At 47.3% G+C, this 22,648-nt stretch overlaps 1 protein-coding gene across 1 annotated transcript in view; it reads left to right on the forward strand.

Annotated features, from left to right (window-relative positions):
- Positions 1-22,648, forward strand: part of XRCC5 (X-ray repair cross complementing 5) — a 490,394-nt gene that overhangs the window by 456,234 nt on the left and 11,512 nt on the right. Inside the window, exons 18-19 of the mRNA XM_069227051.1 lie at positions 4,188-4,284; positions 20,271-20,338. Of these exons, the coding sequence (XP_069083152.1) occupies positions 4,188-4,284; positions 20,271-20,338 (165 nt within the window). The remainder of the gene's footprint in view (positions 1-4,187; positions 4,285-20,270; positions 20,339-22,648) is intronic.

Here is a 22,648-nt window from a genome sequence, read left to right on the forward strand (position 1 = left end):
TCTCCAGATGGATTTAACTCTGCATCACAATCTGCTACGCACTGGCCAAAACGCACCCCACTCCCCGAGAGTGTGCATGCTCATTCTAGCTGAGCTACAGCTGCGACCACTGCGTTAGCATGTGGGGTTTCTTTCCTTGACATATGTCCGACGGCAGCATGGGCATCTCTGCACATGTTTACCAAACACTGCTGCCTGGACATGCAGGTCCGCAGGGAGGGCTACTTTGCCTGTTCGGTCCTCCAGGACTTTTTAGTCTGAACTTGGTTTGCAGACTCACCTCTGGGGATGGTATTGCTTGGGTATCTATTCAAAGGTAAGGAATCTGCAGCTAGAAGTCTCTATCAGATGAACAAGTTACTTACCTTTGGTAACGCCTTATCTGGTAGAGAAAATAACTAGTTGCAGATTCCTTAGTGACCCACAAATCCTTCCCGCTCTGACCACTGATTTGTAGGGAAAGGGACTCCCAATTTTTGAACCTTAATTTTGATGCAACAGTAGTCAGTTTCTTTATGGCTGTGCACTCCTACTGTAGAAAGTCATGAAAAGAAACTGATGTCAGCGCACTGGGTGGCGCCTCTGTAGGACCTGCAATGTCATATCCGGTGCAGATGACGATGGACGCAGAGCCGATCGACACCATCTAACAACATGCAGGGGTGCTGCTCACGAACATCTTTTGGATCCAGTGTGACACCTGGGGAAATTACAAAGGTAGGGAATCTGCAACTAGATATTTTCTCTACCAGATAAGGTGTTACCGAAGGTAAGTAACTTGCAACCATTTCACTCTGTCTAGCATTATACTTGGGGAGCACGTCACACCAGAGCCCTCTCACACCCAGGCATCAACATTCAAGATTTATTTTATGTCCACTAACACATCTGTGCTTATGCTTTACCTTCAGTGTCTTGCTTGGGCCCTACTCTTACACGTCACCTTCATTGATTTCCTCTGCTTGTAACCCATGTGGCAGCCCTGTGTGCGAACAGTGCTCTCCGCTGTCGATCACACTGTAAGTGTTGTCTAGGGTCAGGGAGGTAGCTTGGGTAGTAAGATTGGAGGGCTGTGAACTTCAGAATACCCAACAATTAAGCAGGGCATGAGGGGGGCTAAGGAGCAGTGCATATTGTTAGATAATATTTTTTTTAACTAACTAACATTTTTTAAGACTTTCAAAACAGACGAGAGTGTGAGTGTGTATGTAATAATCCCAGGTGAAATCCAGCAGACACCTCACCATACCCTGCGTGTACCTATTTACAACAGTATACATTTTTAGAAAGTCCTCAACTCCCCAATTCCACCCAAACCCCACCTCCCCCCAGCTAAGCCTCTCTCTAGGGTCTGTCAGTGGCTTTAAAGCTTTGCTGAAGAGCAGTGGTACCCAACCTTTGGACCTCTGTGGACCCCCACTTTATCATTACTGGAACCCAGGGATCCCCACTGAATGATTTTTGGAATCCAGGTACCCCGCCACTGAGCCATTACTGAAAGCTTGGGACCTAATTTGTTAATATTATTTCATTTTCTAAGCCATCACGGACCCCCTGAAGACGCTTCCCGGACCCCGGGGGTCCCCAGACCACAGGTTGGGAACCACAGCCCTAGAGTGCTTTGCCATGATTCCAAACGTCGGCCCTCAGCAGCGCTAGAGCACGTGTGCTTCGTCGAGCGCAAAGCGTGTAGTGTGATGCACGGCTCTTCCCAGTCACTCTGGAGTCCTGGAGATGTGCCACCACAGTGTGCGAGGTGCCGGCCCGCCATTGAAGCCGACCGAATTAGAAGGCAAATGTAATTTTATCTTTTAAAAGATCAATAGTTTGCTTAGCTAAATTACGGGCGTTTTTAATTTCCGTATGGGCTTTATTTGAAAAAGAAGCAGGTAGCGGGTGCAACCACTGGCTGTCCTTAGATGACACCTGTAGCGATAGCTGGAGGTGGGCGAGACAAAAACTTAACAGGGAGAGCCGAGCCAAGGGTCTAGCTCAGAAATAGAGCCTATGCACGAGCTGAGCCCTGAAAATTTGTGTTACATAAATCATACAATAAACATCACATAAAATACGATAAAGTCTCTTTAAAGTAAAAAAAAAAAGTGTATTTCCTTAAAATGTGGTCACTTTGAAATTAATAGGGCACATTATAGCACTGCATTGAGAAGTACTTATTAAGAGTGATAGTTTAGTACAACGTTTAGTCTGAACTTACAGATTTAAAAGTGCTTTCATACGCAACAATGAAGAAGAAACGGGTTTGATGAAATAAAAGATTTGCCCAGAATCACAGGGTGCTGAGCCAACGCCAAGACTCTAACCTGGTTCCTCATTCCATAGTCGGCAGCGCTGGCCCTAAGGCCTCATCCTGGGTAGAGGGAGCGAGGCGGATAGAAGCCACATGAAAGCCTGGCTCGTTATGGGCTCGAGGTTCCAGCAGGATCTCAAGCCGAGCCAGGCTTCAGGCTCGAGCTTTCAATGGCTCGCCTGCCTCTAGCGAGAGCGCCGGTCAGTTTGGTGTCTGCGTGGGTGCAGAACATCACCCAGTGTTGGAAAGTCCACGTCTAGATGACCTTTATGTCCCTCTGCAGGACCAAAGCCCCGCTATCGCCATGGCACAGTGTCTGCTTGCTTGAGTGCCCTCTCATGCAGCACTCACAGAGCTGTCTCTAGACTGCATCTGTGAGACATTGGCAAGAGACCGACAGGAAATTTGTAAAGCGCACTACTCACCCGTGAGGGTCTCAAGGCGCTGAGGAGGGGATTGGGGAGAAGGGGGGGGTGCTGCTACTGCTCGAACTGCCAGGTCTTGAGAAGTTTCCTGAAGGTAAGGAGGTATTTGGTCTGGCGCAGGTTGCCACAGCCACGCAAACGGGCAGTTTTCCATGCACTGTCTGGATGCCATCTGAGTCCCTCTTTTTCTCAGTTCGGCTCAGCACAGTCTGAACTGAAAGGGTCCTCCTTCTCTAAAGGAATCACTTTGAGCAATGCCAGCACCCAATTCCTCCCCTCCCACCACAAGTCTTCAAAGGTACCTCAGGATTTTGGTGCAGTGATTTCGGGCATCTGCAAACATAACGAATGAATCATTCACTGTACATGATTTTGGGCTCTTCAGACACTGGAACCATGGTCGCGCTTCTTTCGTCCGTCCCCCAGCTTTCGGAGGTCGTCGCGTGAGGTCCCAGCGCTGTCACACAGGCCTGCAGACAGTGGTCCCAGTCAGCATCCCTCATCTGCAGCTGTCTAGGTGTTCAGCTCTGGCTTTTATCCACTCTTCTGTGTGTTCTCAGCTCCCCCACAGGTTCTGTGTCTGAGGTCCGTTTTATTTGTGGACTTGATTTCACCCTTAATTAATGTACTTTTTAGTTGTGTTACCGTGTGCTTGGCTGTACGCTACTCCTTCAAACGTTTGACAGCAAACTTGACTATGATGCAGTAGGCCTCTGGCTAGGCTCCGGTGCCACTGCTCCTGCTGCACTAGTGATGGCTGTGCTCTTTCGGCTGAGAGTAACCACTGTCCTGCAAACAGGTGAGTAACTCTGATTGTAAGGTATGCCAGATACATCTGTGCAGTGAGCAGTGGCCTCTTTTTATCATTCTGTAATAGGAAGCCTAGAAGGTGCCCCCTCACCGCCCAAACGTAGTCCCGTGGTTCGGAGCAGCGTCAGTGCGTGCTCCTGATTTCCTTTTATCTATTTTTTACCTCCAATGTCTCGTCCTGTTTTCCTATTACTTATGCTCCTATTACAAGTGTTTTTCTGTTTTCCTATTACATATGTCCCTTTTACAAGTGTCTTTCTTTGTTCCTATTACCTATGTTCTATTACAAGTGTATCTTCTTGTTTTCCTGTTTTCCTATAACCTATTTGTTTTATTATCAGGCCTTCAGTGTGTTTTTCTATGTAATAATTGCAGAGCACCCTTCACCCCAAGAACCCGGGTACAGAACAATTAAATTCAATCTGCAGCCAGACAAAGCGGGGCGCCCTCGGAGGGGGCGTTCTTTCACCGAGAAGCTGTTCACACGCCGCATCTGCACTTAATTATCTGTCCTCTCTGTACTTAAAGTCCTGGCTCGGTGCTTTCAGTCGCGGCATCCTTGAGACAGCGAAGGCCACACCGGGTCTCTCTTGAGAAGGAGGCACACGCCGTGATAACCCTGCTCTGATTCCCTTGCTTTTCAGCTGTCCAAGGTCGAGCAGTTCAACTCCTTTCTGCGTGTCCTGAAAGACAGAGTGGAGGAGAGGACACTGACCGAGTTCTGGGACATTGTTGTGCAAGGTAAATAACGAATAACTTCTGGCATGTGAGAGAAGAGAGTACAACGATTCATTGTGACCTGCAGTAGAAGCGCTCTGACTGCCCGTGTTCTTCTAAGCGCAAGACCTGTGATGGCACCTTGTGAGGTCTGCTGGTGCATGTGATGTAATGGAAGCTTGTGAGGTCTTCTAGTGCATGTAATGGGATGGCACCCTGTGAGATCTGGCAGTGCATGTAATGGGATGGCACTGTGTGAGGTCTTCTAATGCATGTGATGGCACCTTGTGAGGGCTGGCGGTGCATGTGATGTAATGGAAGCTTGTGAGGTCTTCTAGTGCATGTAAAGGGATGGCACCTTGTGAGGTCTGGCAGTGCATGTAACGGGATGGCACCTTCTGAGGTCTTCTAATGCATGTGATGGCACCTTGTGAGGTCTGGCGGTGCATGGAATGGGATGGCACCTTCTGAGGTCTGCTGGTGCATGTAATGACATGGCACCTTGTGAGGTCTGGCGTTGCATGTAATGACATTGCACCTTATGTGGTCTGCTGGTGCATGTGATGTGATGGCACCTTGTGAGGTCTTCTAGTGCATGCGATGGCACCTTGTGAGGTCTGCTGGTGAATGTAATGTGATGCCATTTGTCAGGTCTGCTAGTGAATGTAATGTGATGCCATTTGTCAGGTCTGCTGGTGCATGTAATGACATGGCACCTTGTGTGGTCTGCTGGTGCATGTGATGGCACCTTGTGAGGTCTTCGAGTGCATGCGATGGCACCTTGTGAGGTCTGCTGGTGAATGTAATGTGATGCCATTTGTCAGGTCTGCTGGTGTATGTAATGTGATGGCACCTTGTGAGGCCTGCCAGTGCATGTAATGTAATGCAACTTGTGAGGTCTGCTAGTGCATCTGATGTGATGGCACCTTGTGAGGTCTGCTGGTGCATGTAATGTGATGGCACTTGTCAGGTCTGCTGGTGCATGTAATGTGATGGCACCTTGTGAGGTCTGCTGGTGCATGTGATGTGATGGCACCTTGTGAGGTCTGCTGGTGCAGTGTGATGGCACCTTATGAGGTTTGCCGGTGTATGTGATGGCACTTGTCAGGTCTGCTGGTGAAAGTGATGTGATGGCACTTGTCAAGTCTGCTGGTGCATGTGATGGCACCTTGTTAGGTCTGCTGATGCATGGGATGGCACCTTGTGAGGTCTGCTGGTGTTTGTTGATGTGATGGCACCTTGTGAGGTCTGCTGGTGCATGTGATGTGATGCCACTGTGTGATGTCTACTCGTGCGTGTAAAATGATGGCACCTTGTGAGTTTTGCTGGTGCATGTAATGTGATTGCACCTTGTGAGGTCAGGTCTGCTAGTGCATTTAAACTCCCTTCCTTCAGCCTAATGGGGGATTTTTGGGAAATGTTCTTGTCGATGCGTTATTTACATACTGATGCAAGGTGGCATTTAAAGTGGCATGGCAATATAGGCAGGGCAATGTGGCTACTGGGAAGAAAATGTGTGCTTTACATACGTTCTCACCATTGCAGTATCTGAAACCAGATAGATAATTTTATGTATGTGACCTCAGCTTGTAAGGCTAATAACCTAAGTGTAACAAGGGACAGGTACCTAACCAGGTGCTGTCTTCGTCTGCCCACACCCTGTGCAAATGTGCAAGCTCCTGGCACCATGAGAGCCTTGGTCTGTTGTCAGCATTAGCACCAAGAGTGCACATGTGGCATATTTGCACTTTGACCTGTGACACATTGAATATCCTATCACTAGCACAACTCTGGAATATTTCACCATGGAATATGTGAGCAAAACTCACAGTTTTTGGGTTGTATCTCAGAATATCTATAACAAAAATATTGTCTGTCAAACACCGTAGCCAAAGCAGTTTACTAAAATACCACTCTTCACTATAGACTTACTGTTATTAACAATAATGGGGCGTTTGCATACATGCATATTTGTCAGACGATATTTGAACTGCAATAATATGGTACCAGATCATATTTTTGGTGTGCAGTGGCATGTATTTGCAGCAACCTGGCATTTATGAGCATCAGTACTGGTGTTTGTAAGGTTGAGCACACACAAGCTCTCTGGACCATGTTGTAATCTCTCTGTGGGCTTCTAACCACGCCCATGTCACGCCTGTCAGTTTCATTAGTTTGTGGGCTTACCTTTTAAAAATCGATTGATTCCATTTGTGAAAGGCATGCATACCTCATGCCTTTTCTAGTGATTGGCCCGCCTCAGCGCACTGGTAAACTGAAATCATACGAGGCTCTGTGTTTTCAGCTAGTTTCTGGACCACTTTATCTTTTCATTTCCTGTGGAGCGTGATCTCGTTGGGCAGAAGTCGAGCGCTTTGCATGACATTGACCCTACTACATGGCTAAATGCAGTTTTGCTGGTTATATGGGTAATTGCACTTTTGCCGGTAACATGGATAATTGCACTTTTACCGATAAGTTTCACTGCGAGCAAACTTCTGTTTCATTTTCTCTGTCTCCTTCATGCTCATGGCGACCATCGGCTCACATATGTGAAACTGTTTTAGTTTTCATTATTAGTTCATGTGGCAACAAAAGTCCAGTCAGGAGTGTACAGTGCTAATAGCTCTAACGCGAGCAAACACGAGACCCATTGTATTGCAAATGCTTGGTTCACTTTTCTGGTAGCAACATTTTGTTTGGCTATTCAACGGTGCAGGAACAGTGATTGGCATTATAACCTATCACACTACTTAAAACTGGTATTTATTCCTGTATTAAAGTTATCCATTGCTTTTGCCCATTGGCCACAGTGTATCAAACAGGAACTAGTTCTTCAGAGCCACAGAACTGTTTGCCTGCTGTGCACTCAAGTGATTTCTATTGGGCGCACATTTTTCTCACATGCATAATTTGCACCTCAAGAGCAAGTGTTCCTGGTTACTGTGGCACTTGAATAGTGGACTATTGCATTATTTTCCCTTTCAGAACTGCCTGTAAAATTTTGTTGCATAATTTTGGCCCTGTTTGTCTGGCTCACTTCATGCAATTAGAGACTTTAATACTTTCTTCACTAGGGCAGCTTTTTGTTCTGCTTCGGCCCTGGGTATTGGTCCATCCAAGGCAGTAGCTATCTGAGTCCCAAATAATGGGTACATGGTTAAAGGGCTTATACGCCGTCACAAATGCTGCAGGGTGCCAGTACTGGTACCTTCTGTCACCTTGCCCAGTTCCAGTGAGTGGCATGCCACAGGGATCTCAGTGCCACCCCTTTTATTGCCTTCTCATTATGCACTTCAAGGTGTAGGTAATCCTCATGGGGTCCTAATGATAAGGGTGACACTACCAATGAGGAGAATCTCCAAGGTGGAGTATTTATTTGGTCTTCTGACATTTTGGTCTATATGTTTTTCAAGCAAGTGATGAACGTGTTACTTTTGGTAGCACTCTTTATGGTATAGACTTTAACCACAGAATTCTCACCTTTTGAATATTTCCCAGGCATCATACTTGACCTGAAATCTTTTCACCAGTATCTTGGCGGCCCGTCAGGTGGCACCAAGTGGCTCAGCACTGACGCTGTTCAGCTCTGGAAGTGACGTATGTGGCCCATATAGGTGCCACCTCTTTGCGCTGATGTCAGTTGTTTTCGAGGCTGTCCATGCACCCAAACACAGAGCCCCAAGAGCAACTTGGTCGTGAACAGCGTGCAGATTCCTAGGCATAGAATGTTATTGATGGATAGAGTCCAATCACAGAACCGGGAGGGTGGGAGGGAAGGGGAGGGCTCTGCAGCTAGATAGTCTCTACCAGAAAGAGCGTTATCGGGGGTAAGTAAGTTGTTCTTCCGATAGAGACTTCTGGCAGCAGATTCGTCACCTTTTTAATAGATACCAAAGCAGTACCTACTGGATGTGGCTCTGTAAATAGACTCAAACCAGAAAGTCCTGCAGGACTGAGCAGGCAAAGAAGCTGAGGGCTCTCTTGGGGTCCAAACAATGGTGTCACTCCACCTACTGAGAGGAGTGAGGTAAAGTGTAGAGCTCTGGCAGGGTGATGTTTTGACCAATGTGGAACAGCATCACATATTTTGGCAGCAAAGATGCCCGAGTCCACTGAACTAGTTTGTCTGGGAAAAAGGTGGTATATGGTGGATTAACACAAACTACCTGAAGCTCACTAACAAGCTGTGTCGAGCTACTGGCAATGACCGCACAGTCTTCATACGGAGGAGCTATAAGGGGTAGCTGTAAAGCAGCTCCAACAGAGCACAGGATGAGATTATGGTCCCACTTGGCCACTGATAAAGGGAAACATGTGTTGAAGCCCTTCCAAAATTTGTATCACAACTGGTGACTTAACAAAGGAGAGCAGAAGGCCGAAAGGGCTGAAAGATAAGTTTTAACCCTGCCTAAAGCAAAGCCTTGGCAGGCAAAAGCCAAAAAGCCAAACAAGAGAACGTCATGGAGGAGATCCATGTGGTGTGTGCTTCCCAAACCACAAGTTTGTCCCACGAAGTGTGTAGTTTTCATTGAAGGGCACCATATTTGTCAGTGGTGTAACGAAACTTGAGGACCCCCCACAAAGTAAATAGAGGAACCCCACCTCCCCCAGCCCACCACCTGCCTCTTTTGCTGAAGGGGCCCCTGGAGCTTGGGGCCCCCTGCACCGTGGGGTCTCCGGGGCTTATGTTACACCACTGCTAGTTGTCTAGATGGCATCAGCCCACCTTTGGAGGAAGGTTGAAGGTGTTCAGCTGTCACTACTCAATCTCCAAGCATCAGGGTGCAGATTGCAAAGACTTTCTTGCAGAATCCTGCCCTGTTGCTGCGACAGCAGGTTCTCCAGGAGGGGCAACCTGATGTTATGTCATGCTATGTTACAACATATTTATAAAGCGCACGCCCATCAAAAACGTCTTATGGCGCTGAGGCATAGAGGGAAGGAAGAACCAAAAGCTTAGCCAAAAGCCTGTTTAAAGAGCCAGGTTTTCAATAAGGTCCTGAAACTTGTGTATGAGGTTGTGGCTGTAATTTGTGGGGGGAAAGAACTCCATACATATGGGACAATCACAGCAAACCTGTACACCACACAACTCTCTTCCTGTTGAATGTGGAGACTTCTAATAGATTTTGGTGAGCTGATCTAAGATTATATCTGAGAATGTATTTCCGGATTCTAGAGGTCTCAGAAGTTGGGCTTTTTCTGTGTTGAGATTTGAAGATGATGCACCCGGTTTTAAGGAGGGTCCTCTGAGCAACTGGAAACCAGTGTAAGTTTGCCATCAGCGGTTTGATGTGGCAGTATCTAGGCTGGTGTCACACCAGCCAAGCTGCCTGATATTGAACCAACTGCAGCCTCTGACTCAATCCCTTTGGAAGTTCCAGATAGAGGGAATTAGCTAAATCAATCCGGGACATAAGAAGGGCAATAATGATCTGAATAATGGTAAAGTATTTTCAAATTTTCCTTAGCTGGAAAAAACAAGCCGAAGTTACTGCGCCTATTTGACGTTTCATAAAGAAGTCTTCATCCAAAGAATCTAGATGCTTTTGACCGCTTTTTAAGGAATAGGAGGCACACCCATCTCCAAAGGCCAGAAGGAGAGGTTTTAGTTATACAGCTTGGTTCGATGGCATCTGTCGCTGTAGATACACATGTTGTGCATAGCCCGCCATCTGGTGTTGGGTCGGAGTGTTACAAGTTGTTTTTCTTCGAAGAAGTCTTTCGAGTCACGGGACCGAGGGACTCCTCCTCTTTGTCTCCATTGCGCATGGGCGTCGACTCCATCTTCAATTGTTTTCTTTCCGCCATCGGGTTCGGACGTGTTCCTTTCGCTCCGGGTTTCGGAACGGAAAGTTAGCTCAAAATCGGAAAATTACGTCGGTATTGTTGCGATCGGGATCGGGTTAGATAGCATCGACATCACATCGAAACGATAACATCTCCGTTGCCCTTCGGGGTAGTTTTCGATCCCCCGTCGGGGCCTGGTCGGCCCGACCGCGTGTGACACCGACGCTGATGGAACGGACCCCGTTCCGATTCTGTCCTAAATGCCACAACAAATACCCATATATAGACCAACATTCGGTCTGTAACCTGTGCCTGTCGCCCGAGCACAGGGAAGAAACTTGTGAGGCCTGTCGTGCGTTCCGGTCCCGAAAGACGCTCCGTGACCGACGAGCCAGAAGACTGCAAATGGCGTCCACGCCGACAGGACACCGAGAATTCGAGGAACAAGAAGAAGTAGAAGCCTTCTCGATCCATGAATCGGACTCGGACGAATTCGACGACCATGAAACAGTGAGTAAGACGTCGAAGATAGCACATAAGAAAACTGACAAGGCCCAGGGGACGCCACTGCCATCAGGCCATGGCTCAACCCATAAAAGCGGTGACCGACCATCGGCACTGAAAAAGGCCGAAATAGTGCCGAGATCGTCCGACTCGGGTCGAGACACAGGCACCCAGCCATCTCGGGACCGAGATAGTGCTGCCGGCAAAGATCGACGCCGAGAAAGCGGCACCGAGGAGGATCGACGCCGAGAGTGTTCGACTCCGAAAAAGAGAAAAATCGCCTCGGAGCCGAAAAAGAGCGTGGACATAGTTTTGGTGCCAAAACGACCCGCAACCGAGCCAACTACCGGTTCCTATTCAGAGGAACAATCACTGGCCTCTCAAATGCGAAAGCATAGATTCGAAGAGGAATTACAATCCACCGAGGTGGACCACACTCAAAAAAGGATTTTTATACAGAGTGGAACAGGGAAAATAAGCACCCTTCCCCCTATTAGGAGGAAGAGGGGACTTGAATTCCAACAAGAACTGGCACCACAAACAAAACTGGTGAAGAAGGTAACTCCGCCACCCTCTCCTCCACCTGTAGTTCACATTTCACCGGCACAGACTCCGTCACATTCACCGGCTCACACCACCTTAAGCCAAGGTGACCAGGACCAAGATGCTTGGGACTTATACGACGCCCCAGTGTCAGACAACAGTCCAGAGGCGTATCCTACAAAGCCCTCACCACCAGAAGACAGCACAGCATATTCACAAGTGGTGGCTAGAGCAGCAGAGTTCCATAACGTGTCTCTACACTCGGAGCCTGTCGAGGATGACTTCCTCTTCAACACCCTCTCTTCCACACATAGCACCTACCAAAGCCTGCCTATGCTCCCAGGAATGCTAAGGCACGCAAAGGACATATTCAAAGAGCCTGTCAAGAGTAGGGCAATAACACCGAGGGTGGAAAAGAAATATAAAGCACCTCCCACAGACCCAGCTTTCATCACCTCACAACTGCCGCCAGATTCGGTTGTGGTAGGGGCAGCTCGCAAGAGAGCAAACTCTCATACATCGGGCGATGCACCACCCCCGGATAAGGAGAGCCGCAAGTTTGATGCAGCCGGTAAAAGGGTCGCAGTACAGGCTGCAAACCAGTGGCGCATCGCTAACTCTCAAGCGCTCCTAGCGCGATATGACAGAGCCCACTGGGACGAGATGCAACACCTCATTGAGCATCTACCCACAGAACTACAAAAGAGGGCGAAATAGGTGGTTGAGGAGGGCCAAAACATCTCCAATAACCAGATACGCTCCTCTATGGACGCAGCGGACACAGCGGCAAGAACAATTAACACAGCAGTAACCATACGAAGGCACGCGTGGCTACGAACATCTGGTTACAGCAGGCGGTGCTCAATATGCCATTCAATGAGCAACAATTGTTCGGACCTGAAGTGGACACGGCAATTGAGAAGCTAAAAAAGGACACTGACACTGCAAAAGCCATGGGCGCGCTCTACTCCCCGCAGAGCAGAGGCACTTTCAACACCTTCCGCAAGACAACCTTTAGAGGGGGGTTTCGGGGTCAAGCCACACAGGCCAGTACCTCACATTCAACACCGTCCACCTACCAGGGACAGTACCAAAGGGGAGGCTTTCGGGGCCAATACAGAGGAGGACAATTCCCTAGAAGCAGGGGAAGATTTCAAAGCCCCAAAACACCTACAACCAAACAGTGACTCACACGTCACTCATCCCCTCCACACAACACCAGTGGGGGGAAGAATAGGTCAGTATTACCAAGCGTGGGAGAAAATAACAACAGACACTTGGGTCTTAGCAATTATCCAACATGGTTATTGCATAGAATTTCTACAAATCCCTCCAAACATACCACCAAGAACACAGAATATATCTAAACAACATTCGGACCTCCTAGAAATAGAAGTTCAAGCATTACTGCAAAAGAACGCAATAGAACTGGTACCGGATGCACAAAGAAATACAGGGGTTTACTCACTGTACTTTCTAATACCATAGAAGGACAAAACACTGAGACCAATCCTAGACCTCAGAACACTAAACACATACATCAAATCAGAACACTTTCACATGGTCACGCTACAGGAAGTGTTACCATTGCTAAAGCAACAAGATTACATGACAACCTTAGATCTCAAGGACGCGTATTTCCACATACCAATACATCCGTCGCACAGAAAATACCTAAGGTTCGTATTCAAAGGAATACATTACCAATTCAAAGTATTGCCGTTCGGTTTAACAACTGCACCAAGAGTCTTCACAAAATGCCTAGCAGTAGTGGCTGCACACATCAGAAGGCAGCAAATACACGTATTCCCGTATCTAGACGACTGGCTAATCAAGACCGACTCACTGACAAGGTGCTCACACCACACAGATCAGGTCATACAAACCCTCTACAAACTCGGTTTCACCATCAACTATGCGAAATCACACATTCTGCCGTGCAAAGTACAACAATACCTAGGAGCGACAATAGACACAACAAGGGGAATAGCCACTCCAAGTCCACAAAGGGTTCAAAATTTCCAAAAGATTATACAACGCATGTATCCAACACAAAGAATACAGGCGAAGATGATATTACAACTCCTAGGCATGATGTCCTCATGCATAGCCATTGTCCCAAACGCAAGGTTGCACATGCGGCCCTTACAACAGTGCCTAGCATCACAATGGTCACAAGCACAGGGTCAGCTTCTAGATCTGGTGTTGATAGACCGCCTAACATACCTCTCGCTTCTATGGTGGAACAATATACATTTAAACAAAGGGCGGCCTTTCCAAGACCCAGTGCCACAATACGTGATAACAACAGATGCTTCCATGACAGGGTGGGGAGCACACCTCAATCAACACAGCATACAAGGACAATGGGACGTACATCAGAGAAAGCTGCATATAAATCACCTCGAACTACTAGCAGTTTTCCAAGCATTAAAAGCATTTCAACCAGTCATAACTCACAAATACATTCTTGTCAAAACGGACAACATGACAACAATGTATTATCTAAACAAACAGGGGGGGACACACTCGACACAGCTGTGCCTTCTGGCACAAAAAATATGGCAATGGGCAATTCACAACCACATTCGCCTAATAGCACAGTTTATTCCAGGGATCCAGAATCAACTTGCAGACAATCTCTCTCGAGATCACCAACAAGTCCACGAATGGGAAATTCACCCCCAAATTCTAAACACTTACTTCAAACGTTGGGGAACACCTCAAATAGACTTATTTGCAACAAAGGAGAACGCAAAATGCCAAACCTTCGCATCCAGATACCCATACAGGCAGTCTCAAGGCAATGCCCTATGGATGAACTGGTCAGGGATATTTGCGTACGCTTTTCCCCCTCTCCCTCTCCTTCCATATCTAGTAAACAAATTGAGTCAAAACAAACTCAAACTCCTACTGATAGCACCAAGGCAACCCTGGTACACAACACTGCTTGACCTATCAGTAGTACCCCACGTCAAGTTGCCCAACAGGCCAGATCTGTTAACACAACACAAACAACAGATCAGGCATCCAAACCCAGCATCGCTGAATCTAGCAATCTGGCTCCTGAAATCCTAGAATTCGGACACTTAAACCTCACACAAGAATGTATGGAAGTCATAAAGCAAGCTAGAAGACCATCCACTAGACACTGCTATGCAAGCAAATGGAAAAGATTTGTTTGCTACTGCCATCAGAATCAAATTCAACCATTACACGCATCTCCAAAGGATGTAGTGGGTTACTTACTACACTTAAAAAAATCGAACCTGGCCTTCTCTTCCATTAAAATACACCTCGCAGCAATATCTGCATACCTGCAGATTACCCATTCAACTTCACTATTTAGGATACCTGTCATTAAAGCGTTTATGGAAGGCCTCAAAAGAATTATACCACCAAGGACACCACCTGTTCCTTCATGGAACCTCAACATCGTCTTAACAAGACTCATGGGTCCACCCTTTGAACCTATGCATTCTTGCGAAATACAATTCCTAACCTGGAAAGTTGCATTTCTCATCGCCATCACATCTCTAAGAAGAGTAAGTGAAATTCAGGCGTTTACAATACAAGAACCTTTTATCCAACTACACAAAAATAAAGTAGTCCTAAGGACCAATCCTAAATTTTTGCCAAAGGTTATTTCACCGTTCCATCTAAATCAAACGGTAGAGCTACCAGTGTTCTTCCCACAGCCAGATTCCATAGCTGAAAGGGCACTACATACATTAGACGTCAAGAGAGCACTAATGTACTACATCGACAGAACTAAAAACATCAGAAAAACTAAACAACTGTTTATTGCATTTCAAAAACCTCACGCAGGAAACCCAATATCGAAACAGGGTATAGCCAGATGGATAGTTAAGTGCATCCAAATCTGCTACCTTAAAGCAAAAAGACAACTGCCCATTACACCAAGGGCACACTCAACCAGAAAGAAAGACGCTACAATGGCCTTCCTGGGGAATATTCCAATGCACGAAATATGTAAGGCAGCCACATGGTCTACGCGTCGCACATTTACCAAGCACTACTGTGTAGACGTGCTATCCGCACAACAAGCCACAGTAGGTCAAGCCGTACTAAGAACCTTATTTCAGACTACTTCCACTCCTACAGGCTGAGCCACCGCTTTTGGGGAGATAACTGCTTACTAGTCTATGCACAACATGTGTATCTACAGCGACAGATGCCATCGAACTGAAAATGTCACTTACCCAGTGTACATCTGTTCGTGGCATCAGTCGCTGAAGATTCACATGTGCCCACCCACCTCCCCGGGAGCCTGTAGCCGTTTGGAAGTTAGCCTCAACTTTGTACATTTGTAAATATATTAAATCTTAAATAGGTACATACTTATTCACTCCATTGTATGGGCACTATTACTAACAAACAACTCCTACCTCACCCTCTGCGGGGAAAACAATCGAAGATGGAGTCGACGCCCATGCGCAATGGAGACAAAGAGGAGGAGTCCCTCGGTCCCGTGACTCGAAAGACTTCTTCGAAGAAAAACAACTTGTAACACTCCGACCCAACACCGGATGGCGGGCTATGCACAACATGTGAATCTTCAGCGACTGATGCCACGAACAGATGTACACTGGGTAAGTGACATTTTCATTTTCAATCATCATAATTGAGGTTTTGGCAGAGTTCAACGTCAGCTAATGGTGGCTTATCCAATTCTGGATGTTTAACATAGTAGTCCAAAAGAACTCTATAGATTCCTTTGTGTCATCAGTGTTGAAGAGCACCTGCATGTCATCGGCGTAGTTGTATATTTTCACCACTTTCCTCTGTAAAGCACGGACCAGCGGGCGAATACCGATGTTAAATAGAAAGAGGGGATAAAGAAGAGCCCTGTGGTACTCCGCAGTTAAGCCTAACCTTGGATGAGCAGAAAGGAGCAAGACAGACTGATTGAGAGCGATCCTAGAGAAAGGATTTCATCCAGTCTAATGCTGATCCCTGCAGAACCGCAGCCTTGATGCACTCAATTTGGATATCATGATCTCCTGAAAAGGCCTCCGATAAGTCCAAAAGGACAAATGCCTTGGCTAATCCTTTGTCTGCATCTTTTCTCATATCATCAAATACGGATAGTATGACAGTTTTCGTAGAGTGGGGGTTACAAAAACCCACCTGGTGGGGATCTAGAGTGAGCATAGAAATTGGGCAATATGTGCCTCTAAAATCTTTGTTAGATAAGGAAGTAAGGGGATGAGACAGTAGTTCTTCAAAACAGAAGCATCTTCCTCTACTTTTTTTTTTTTAAAGTGTGATGACTACCACTTCCTTAACGGTGTGAAGAACAATACCCTGACGTAAGGATAGGTTAAGCAGGGAGGTCACTGAATCTGGAAGGTGTGAAGCAATCTTTTTGATCCGAGGGGGTTGCAGATATCTTCAGGGGATCCAGATTTGGCTTCAGTCATCAGCTTCAGAAAGCAATCTTTGGTAATGGCTGGGATAGCTGTGAGTTTTGTAGGATTTATATGTTCTAAGGGAAAGGCACAGGTTATGGTGCTGGGAGGAATGCTTAGAGGACAGATGTTCAAGCCCAGGAACTCTGGGTACCAAACTCTCCGTGCCCAGTTGGGAGCCAGTAGTCACTTGGGCCCAATCACTCATGATCTTCTTGAACTCTGGGCAGGAGCGGTATCATGGAAAAGTGTACAGCAGTCCTGAGTTATGACAGGTGGAACACTTCTCTGAGAGAGATGCATCCAACTCACAGAAGTGCCAACTTTGCGTGTTTTCTGTATTGGCGAACAGGTCTAGCCAAGGTTCTTCCAAGTCGCTGAAAAGACCTCTTGCCACTCGTGATCTGCTAGGCGCTGACAGGTGACCTGGTCCTCCCTGGCATTTAAAGATCCTGCGATGTTGTTCACCACCAGGAAAATTCATTGGAAGTCCAGCCACTTCCAGAGGAACATGGCCTACTGGCACAGGGTCTGTGATCCCACCCTACCCTGTTAGTTGCACTACCACAAGGCAGTGGTGTTTTCCATGAGCACCTGAGCCATCCTCCCCGTGATAGACAGAAGGAAGGCTTTCCGCTCCAAGCAGATAGCCTACAGCCCCTGAAGGTTGATAAGGAGCTGGGACTCCGCTGGAGACTAGAGGCTTCTGATCTCCACCTCTCCCAGGTGGTCGCCCCAGACCAAAAGAGATGCATCGGCCAAAAGCACCCGCACTTTCTGCTGCAACATGGAAAGATGGTCCACCGTTGGTCATTGGGGGGGATGGTGGAAGATGCGATAGGGAGGAAAGGAAAGGTAAGGCATTGCCCTTGTGAATAATCTGTGGAACCCACCTGTTCGGGTGTGCTCCTGTAAGGGCATGCTAAAGAGATTTGACAGGTGGGGAAGCAGACTGAACAGCTCTTTGACCTTCGCCACAGGGGCATTAAGCACCAAGGCCACCACAGCGAAACTGCTAGATTCCCTGCGGAGACTGAACAGGCAGGTGGTAGGGGACAGCACGGCCAAAGCCACCAAGGAGCGGTGGAACTGTTGCGGATGGTAGCAAATGGCAACAGTGATGTCTCTAGCCAGCCTGATGGAATCATTGGTGTCCAAGCCACAATGAATTGTGAATTTAGCCGCGTGCTAGTCATCTTGTATCACCCGAGTGAGAACAAGTTGAAGGTCTTCCGGCACAGCAGGTAGGACTTGTGCCACCAAATGCCAAAGGGTGTGGAAGTAACAGCCCACCAACATTATCAGATCTTAGGGTCAGACTCGCCGATGAAAACACACGTTTCCCAAACATTTCTACCTTTTTAGATTCCCTGTCAGAGGGAGGGGCAGGAGAGGTTTTAGGATTTGGGCAACTAATGGAAGCTTGCACCTCCAGACTGTTGAGCGAAGGATGCTGTGAAAGAAAAGCAAGGTCACCTGGAGCAGGGCAAGGCTGCCTGGCTATTTGTCGATTGAAGGTCCAGGGTAAGGTTTGGCCTAGGCCTCAATAAGGTGTCTGTCAGTGGCTTATTAAATGGAAGAGTGGGGCTCAGAAAATGTTTACCTTGTTGGAGGGCTTCCATCAAGACATTAGTCTTAGTCTTCATGGTGAGGAGTTGACGGTCAGAGGCTTCAGCCGCCCTACACATCACCATGGCATAGAAGCAGATTCCTCTGAGGCAGGTCCAGGGGGTGAGAGGAGGCCAGTTTCAGGGGAGGTAACAAGACTACTAGCCTCCTATAGAACCTTGTACTGATTGTCATCATGTTAGGGTTGAGCGAACTCATCACCCAAATCATAGCCATTGTCATAGTCTGTTCCAAAAAGCAATTACAAAGTGTGTTGTTTCCTTTGTGGTGCAGGGGTGGCAAAGCAAGTAGAGCAAAAAGGTGCCTTGGATTCAATCAGACTTGACTTGGTTTGAGGCCCCCCGAGGTTGACTCTGCATCTGAGAGAACAAAAAGGACCTTCTTAGGGGTCAGTGGAATCTGCATCGGCGTCGAAGAGCCCGGGGCCGGTGTCGGAAGCAGGGTCAGTAGTGGAGCTCAGGGCATGATGGGCTCAAAGGGTCTAGCTAGCATCAGGGGCGATCCTGTTTGGTGGTACTCCGGATGGAAGGCCCATTGACTCCTTGGGGCTTAGAGGCGCATCAGAGGGAGTCAATAAGGAGCCGGAGCGCGACCACGCGGAACTGCTCGATCTGTTGTGGTGTGGCTGACGGCCCCGGAAACTCTGGTTGTCGGAATTAAGTGCAGGTTGCCATCAAAGTCTGCTGACTCTGAGAATGAGAGCAAGAAGGGTGGCGCTGCCCCCACGCCTGCCGAAGCGAATGCAGGTGACACAAGGATGCGGAATCTTGCTTCAATATATTGTGTTTCTTCTTAGTCTTGCTTGATGACTTTGACCACAATGAAGATCGACATCACGAGCTGCTTTGACAACTCTAGGACAAGAGACATTGATTTCCAACAGTCCCTGTAGGGCTTGAAACCCGTTGTTTTTGGGGGTGACACCCCCTGCACACTGGAAAAAAAATTGAGGAGATGTTTCTTAAGAGACGAGAAGGGAGCAGTATATCCACGTTTGGTGGCGTAGAAAGAAAGGACCTGATGTCAACTTGCAGGGTTGCTGCCTGTATCAGCCCCGCTTGTCATTTCCAGACTGGAACTGTTTATATGCAGAACTGCACAGCAGCACCTGATGGCGCATCAAGGTACAACTGAAAGGTTTCTTGATCCAGTCTGACCCCTGGGGAAAATTCAGAAGGTGATGAATCTACAGTTAGAAGTTTCTGTCAGAACCATTCTTCTCCACAGACCACAGTCATTGGGCCTATGTTATGCTTCAGATCCTCAAAGAGGTCCAGTGTTTGTGGAGTTCTTTCATTGTAGGTGTGTACCCTGAGTGAGAACAGGCTGAAGGTGTTCAGGCACATCAGTAAGGACTTGCTCAACCAAATTCCAAAGGGCATGGGAGTAACGGCCCAACAAGCAGCTAGCGTTAGAGGATCTGGGGATCAGACTGACTGATAGAAATGTTTGGCAAACGTGTGTTTTTATCTATTTAGATTCCATGTCTGGGGGAAGGGTAGGAAAGGTTTAAGATTCGAGCAACTCGTGGAAGCTTGCACCACCAGACTGTCAGGCGAAGGGCTCTCTGAAAGTAAAGCAGGGTCGCCTGGGACAGAGCAGATGACTCATTCTACCACTTCCTTCAGAGATGCATTTTTTTCTCCATTGATTTCTTTCATTGGAAGTGTGTTGAACATTGAGTTTGACGTGATATGTCACCATGCCTGAAAGAGTTTGCTAGTTTCTTCCCCAGACACTGTAGGGAGCTTTTTCGCTCATGGCCTTGTGTGCTTCGATGTCACTTCATAGTACTACCCGTTGGAGTCACAAGACCTCCTAGAAAATTGTCTCCAGTCTTTTGTCTCTTTTACACCTCTGGCCTGGCCTAAGGTCTGCTTAGAAGCACCAGTAGTCACTATTTGATCTGTATAAAGTAGCATTTACCTTCCTCAAAGTGCAGCCCCTTCCACTGTGACACCACCATGACATGAAGTCAGTCTCTCATCTGGTACTGCTGTGGCACGCGACAACCTAGCTCATGACTAATGCACATTTTTTGTGATCATTCCAAGTCACTTTGAGATTTTAATGCTTGCTGTTATGTTTGTCTGTTGTCTTGTGTTGTAGATGCCATTTCCTTGATTACTAAAATGGAAGCAGAGGGAAGCACGGTCTCCAGCGAGGAAGCCAAGCAGGTATGCTGCTGCGCACTTTCTTTGGGTATTAACTGCTAGTCCTTTGATGATGCTTCATTGCAGTATGGCGCCAGCGGCCAGGCCCTCAGTGGTGAAACTAAAACATTGTCCACCACCTCCACTAGTGTTGACACAATCCCAGCCACAGCTGTCTCAGTACAAAATAACCTAACAAAACAGACTTTTTAAAACATTGTAGTAAAATAGTTAAAGAAGCTTTTAGCTTTTTTTGCTACATCGGTTGTGATTGTTCTTGTCATAGATGCGTAACCCAAAACTTGCATTTCTAGTAGGCCTGTGGAAGCGATTTGTTGGTTAGGTTCACCTTCATAATTTATTGATTTTAAAGTGGGAACTCAGAAAAATGGGGTAAGTGGACCATGCCCAAAGTTCTTGACTCATGACCCCTCTTATGTGTTGAGTACAGTTGAATGTCAGTCTCAATAGTTCAGTATGTTGTGCGAAGTGATTTGATCTACTACATTATCCGTCGGATATGCCTGCCTTGTGTGCGATAGTGCATGGTAGAAAGCGTTAGAGTCTGCAGATAGTTATGAAGTATAATAGCAGTTTTGAAGTCCTCGTCTAAGGAGCCAAGGCAACGTCTGGACACCATGCAGGGCAGAATGCATTCTGGTGGTTAGGCAGGAGCTGGTTTAGATCCATGTGCTCTCCACGTTGTCTCATCCATCACCTCCCTTTTCATGATTTCAGTAAGGTAAGGGTGGTTGGAAACAGGGCTGTGGTCGGCTCTGGATCCGCTGATGTTTTTTTCAGAGGTGGAGTGGTAATGGCATGTTACAGAGGGCCAGGCACAATACCTTCGAGCGGGGAGGTATTAATGAAGTTGGTTGTGTCTGCTGCAAGAATGGGAAACAGATTTTGAGGCAGGAGCCCACAGTAGATTTGGTCACTTTCGTTTTGAAGACCAGGTCAAGGACTTAACGGCTTTCCAAAAGTTTGAAAGGGCTCAAGGTGTATTGCATGGGATGAGGAGAGTTAAGATAATAGAGAAGCATTTGCATGGTGGTGTTGAGTTTGTAAACTTGGGAATTTCTGGACTTGCAGAACACCAGGAGGGCTTTTAAGACCTAATAATGAAAGGGGTCAAATTGAAAGTATTTAAAAAAAAAAAAAAAAAAACCTCCCTCAATGTACTAAAGCGTAAGTGCCAAACTACTCAAAAAGCAATACTTCGATGATCCTACCTGTGAGGCTTCTGATCGCGAACTTGATTGACAAAGCTGTTTGGGCACCCAAGATGCACTTGGCTCATTTTATGAGTCTAAAATTCCCATTTCATATTCACAAAATAGGAATCTGCATTTACAAAGTGGTTTGCATTCACATTATTGTGCAACAGTATGGTATAATAGTATATGCAGGCAAACCTGCTCAGGAGGTCCGGGCAGCGTGTCGGGGGCACAGAATAGTTCCACAATGCAATCCAATATGTACTCTTGTCAAGGGCAGGAGTACCTCTATCCAGGGTGATAATGAGAAAAGAACAGCCTCAAAATGTACCTTTTTTGTTTAGAATGTGTGCTTCTTTGAATTTCTGTATCTATAAGACATTTCTCAGTTGTAAAGGATTGCACCCTTGCTTGGTTCACCTCTGCCGGAGAGCAGCATCAGACCTTCTGTGGTTGGAGAAAGGTGGGCAGATGTCATGTGCACAAAAGGTTAATAGAAAGTGGCTTCTGCTTCCAATGTTTGTTTTTCTTTTTCAAGGAAGCTGAAAGCGAGAGAAATGATATTTTCCTGTGGAGTGAACTCTTTGTTGGCTCAGGCTAGAACGGGAGTCACAAAGGGGAGTAGTTTGATCGTGAACATCTTGTATAATTACAGGGAGCCAAGTTTTGTCTTTCTGCTGCCCTGCTGTGACACTGGTGACTTGACATTGTCTGGATATATTTGTGGAACCCTCCTCACCCTGCCCCCGCCAGCAGCAGCCGCTGCAAACCGTTAACAACGAAAGGATAATCCACTATGTTTTAATCCTTTTGTTGTTAAAGGGGCGGGGGCCAAGGGTGTCGAGGGAAGTGCACTGTGCACTCCCCTCAGAGCACGTGTGTTTGGACGGCCGTCTCGGGCTGGCCAAGCATACATGCGCACTGTGCTCTCTCTCCAGCCCGGCACTGTGTTGCCGGGCTGGAGGGAGCAGACACAGGCTCCCAGTCTGCCTCGGAGTGCCCTGGTTGGGCGCTCCCAGACAATCCTAACGCTGCTCTGAGCAGTATCAGGATTGACCGCAGGCTGGGAGCCTGTGCCTGCTGAGGGGACGGAGGAGCGATGGCCCGGCACTCAGGT

Source organism: Pleurodeles waltl, chromosome 3_2, assembly GCF_031143425.1.
Source record: "Pleurodeles waltl isolate 20211129_DDA chromosome 3_2, aPleWal1.hap1.20221129, whole genome shotgun sequence".
NCBI lineage: Eukaryota > Metazoa > Chordata > Amphibia > Caudata > Salamandridae > Pleurodeles > Pleurodeles waltl.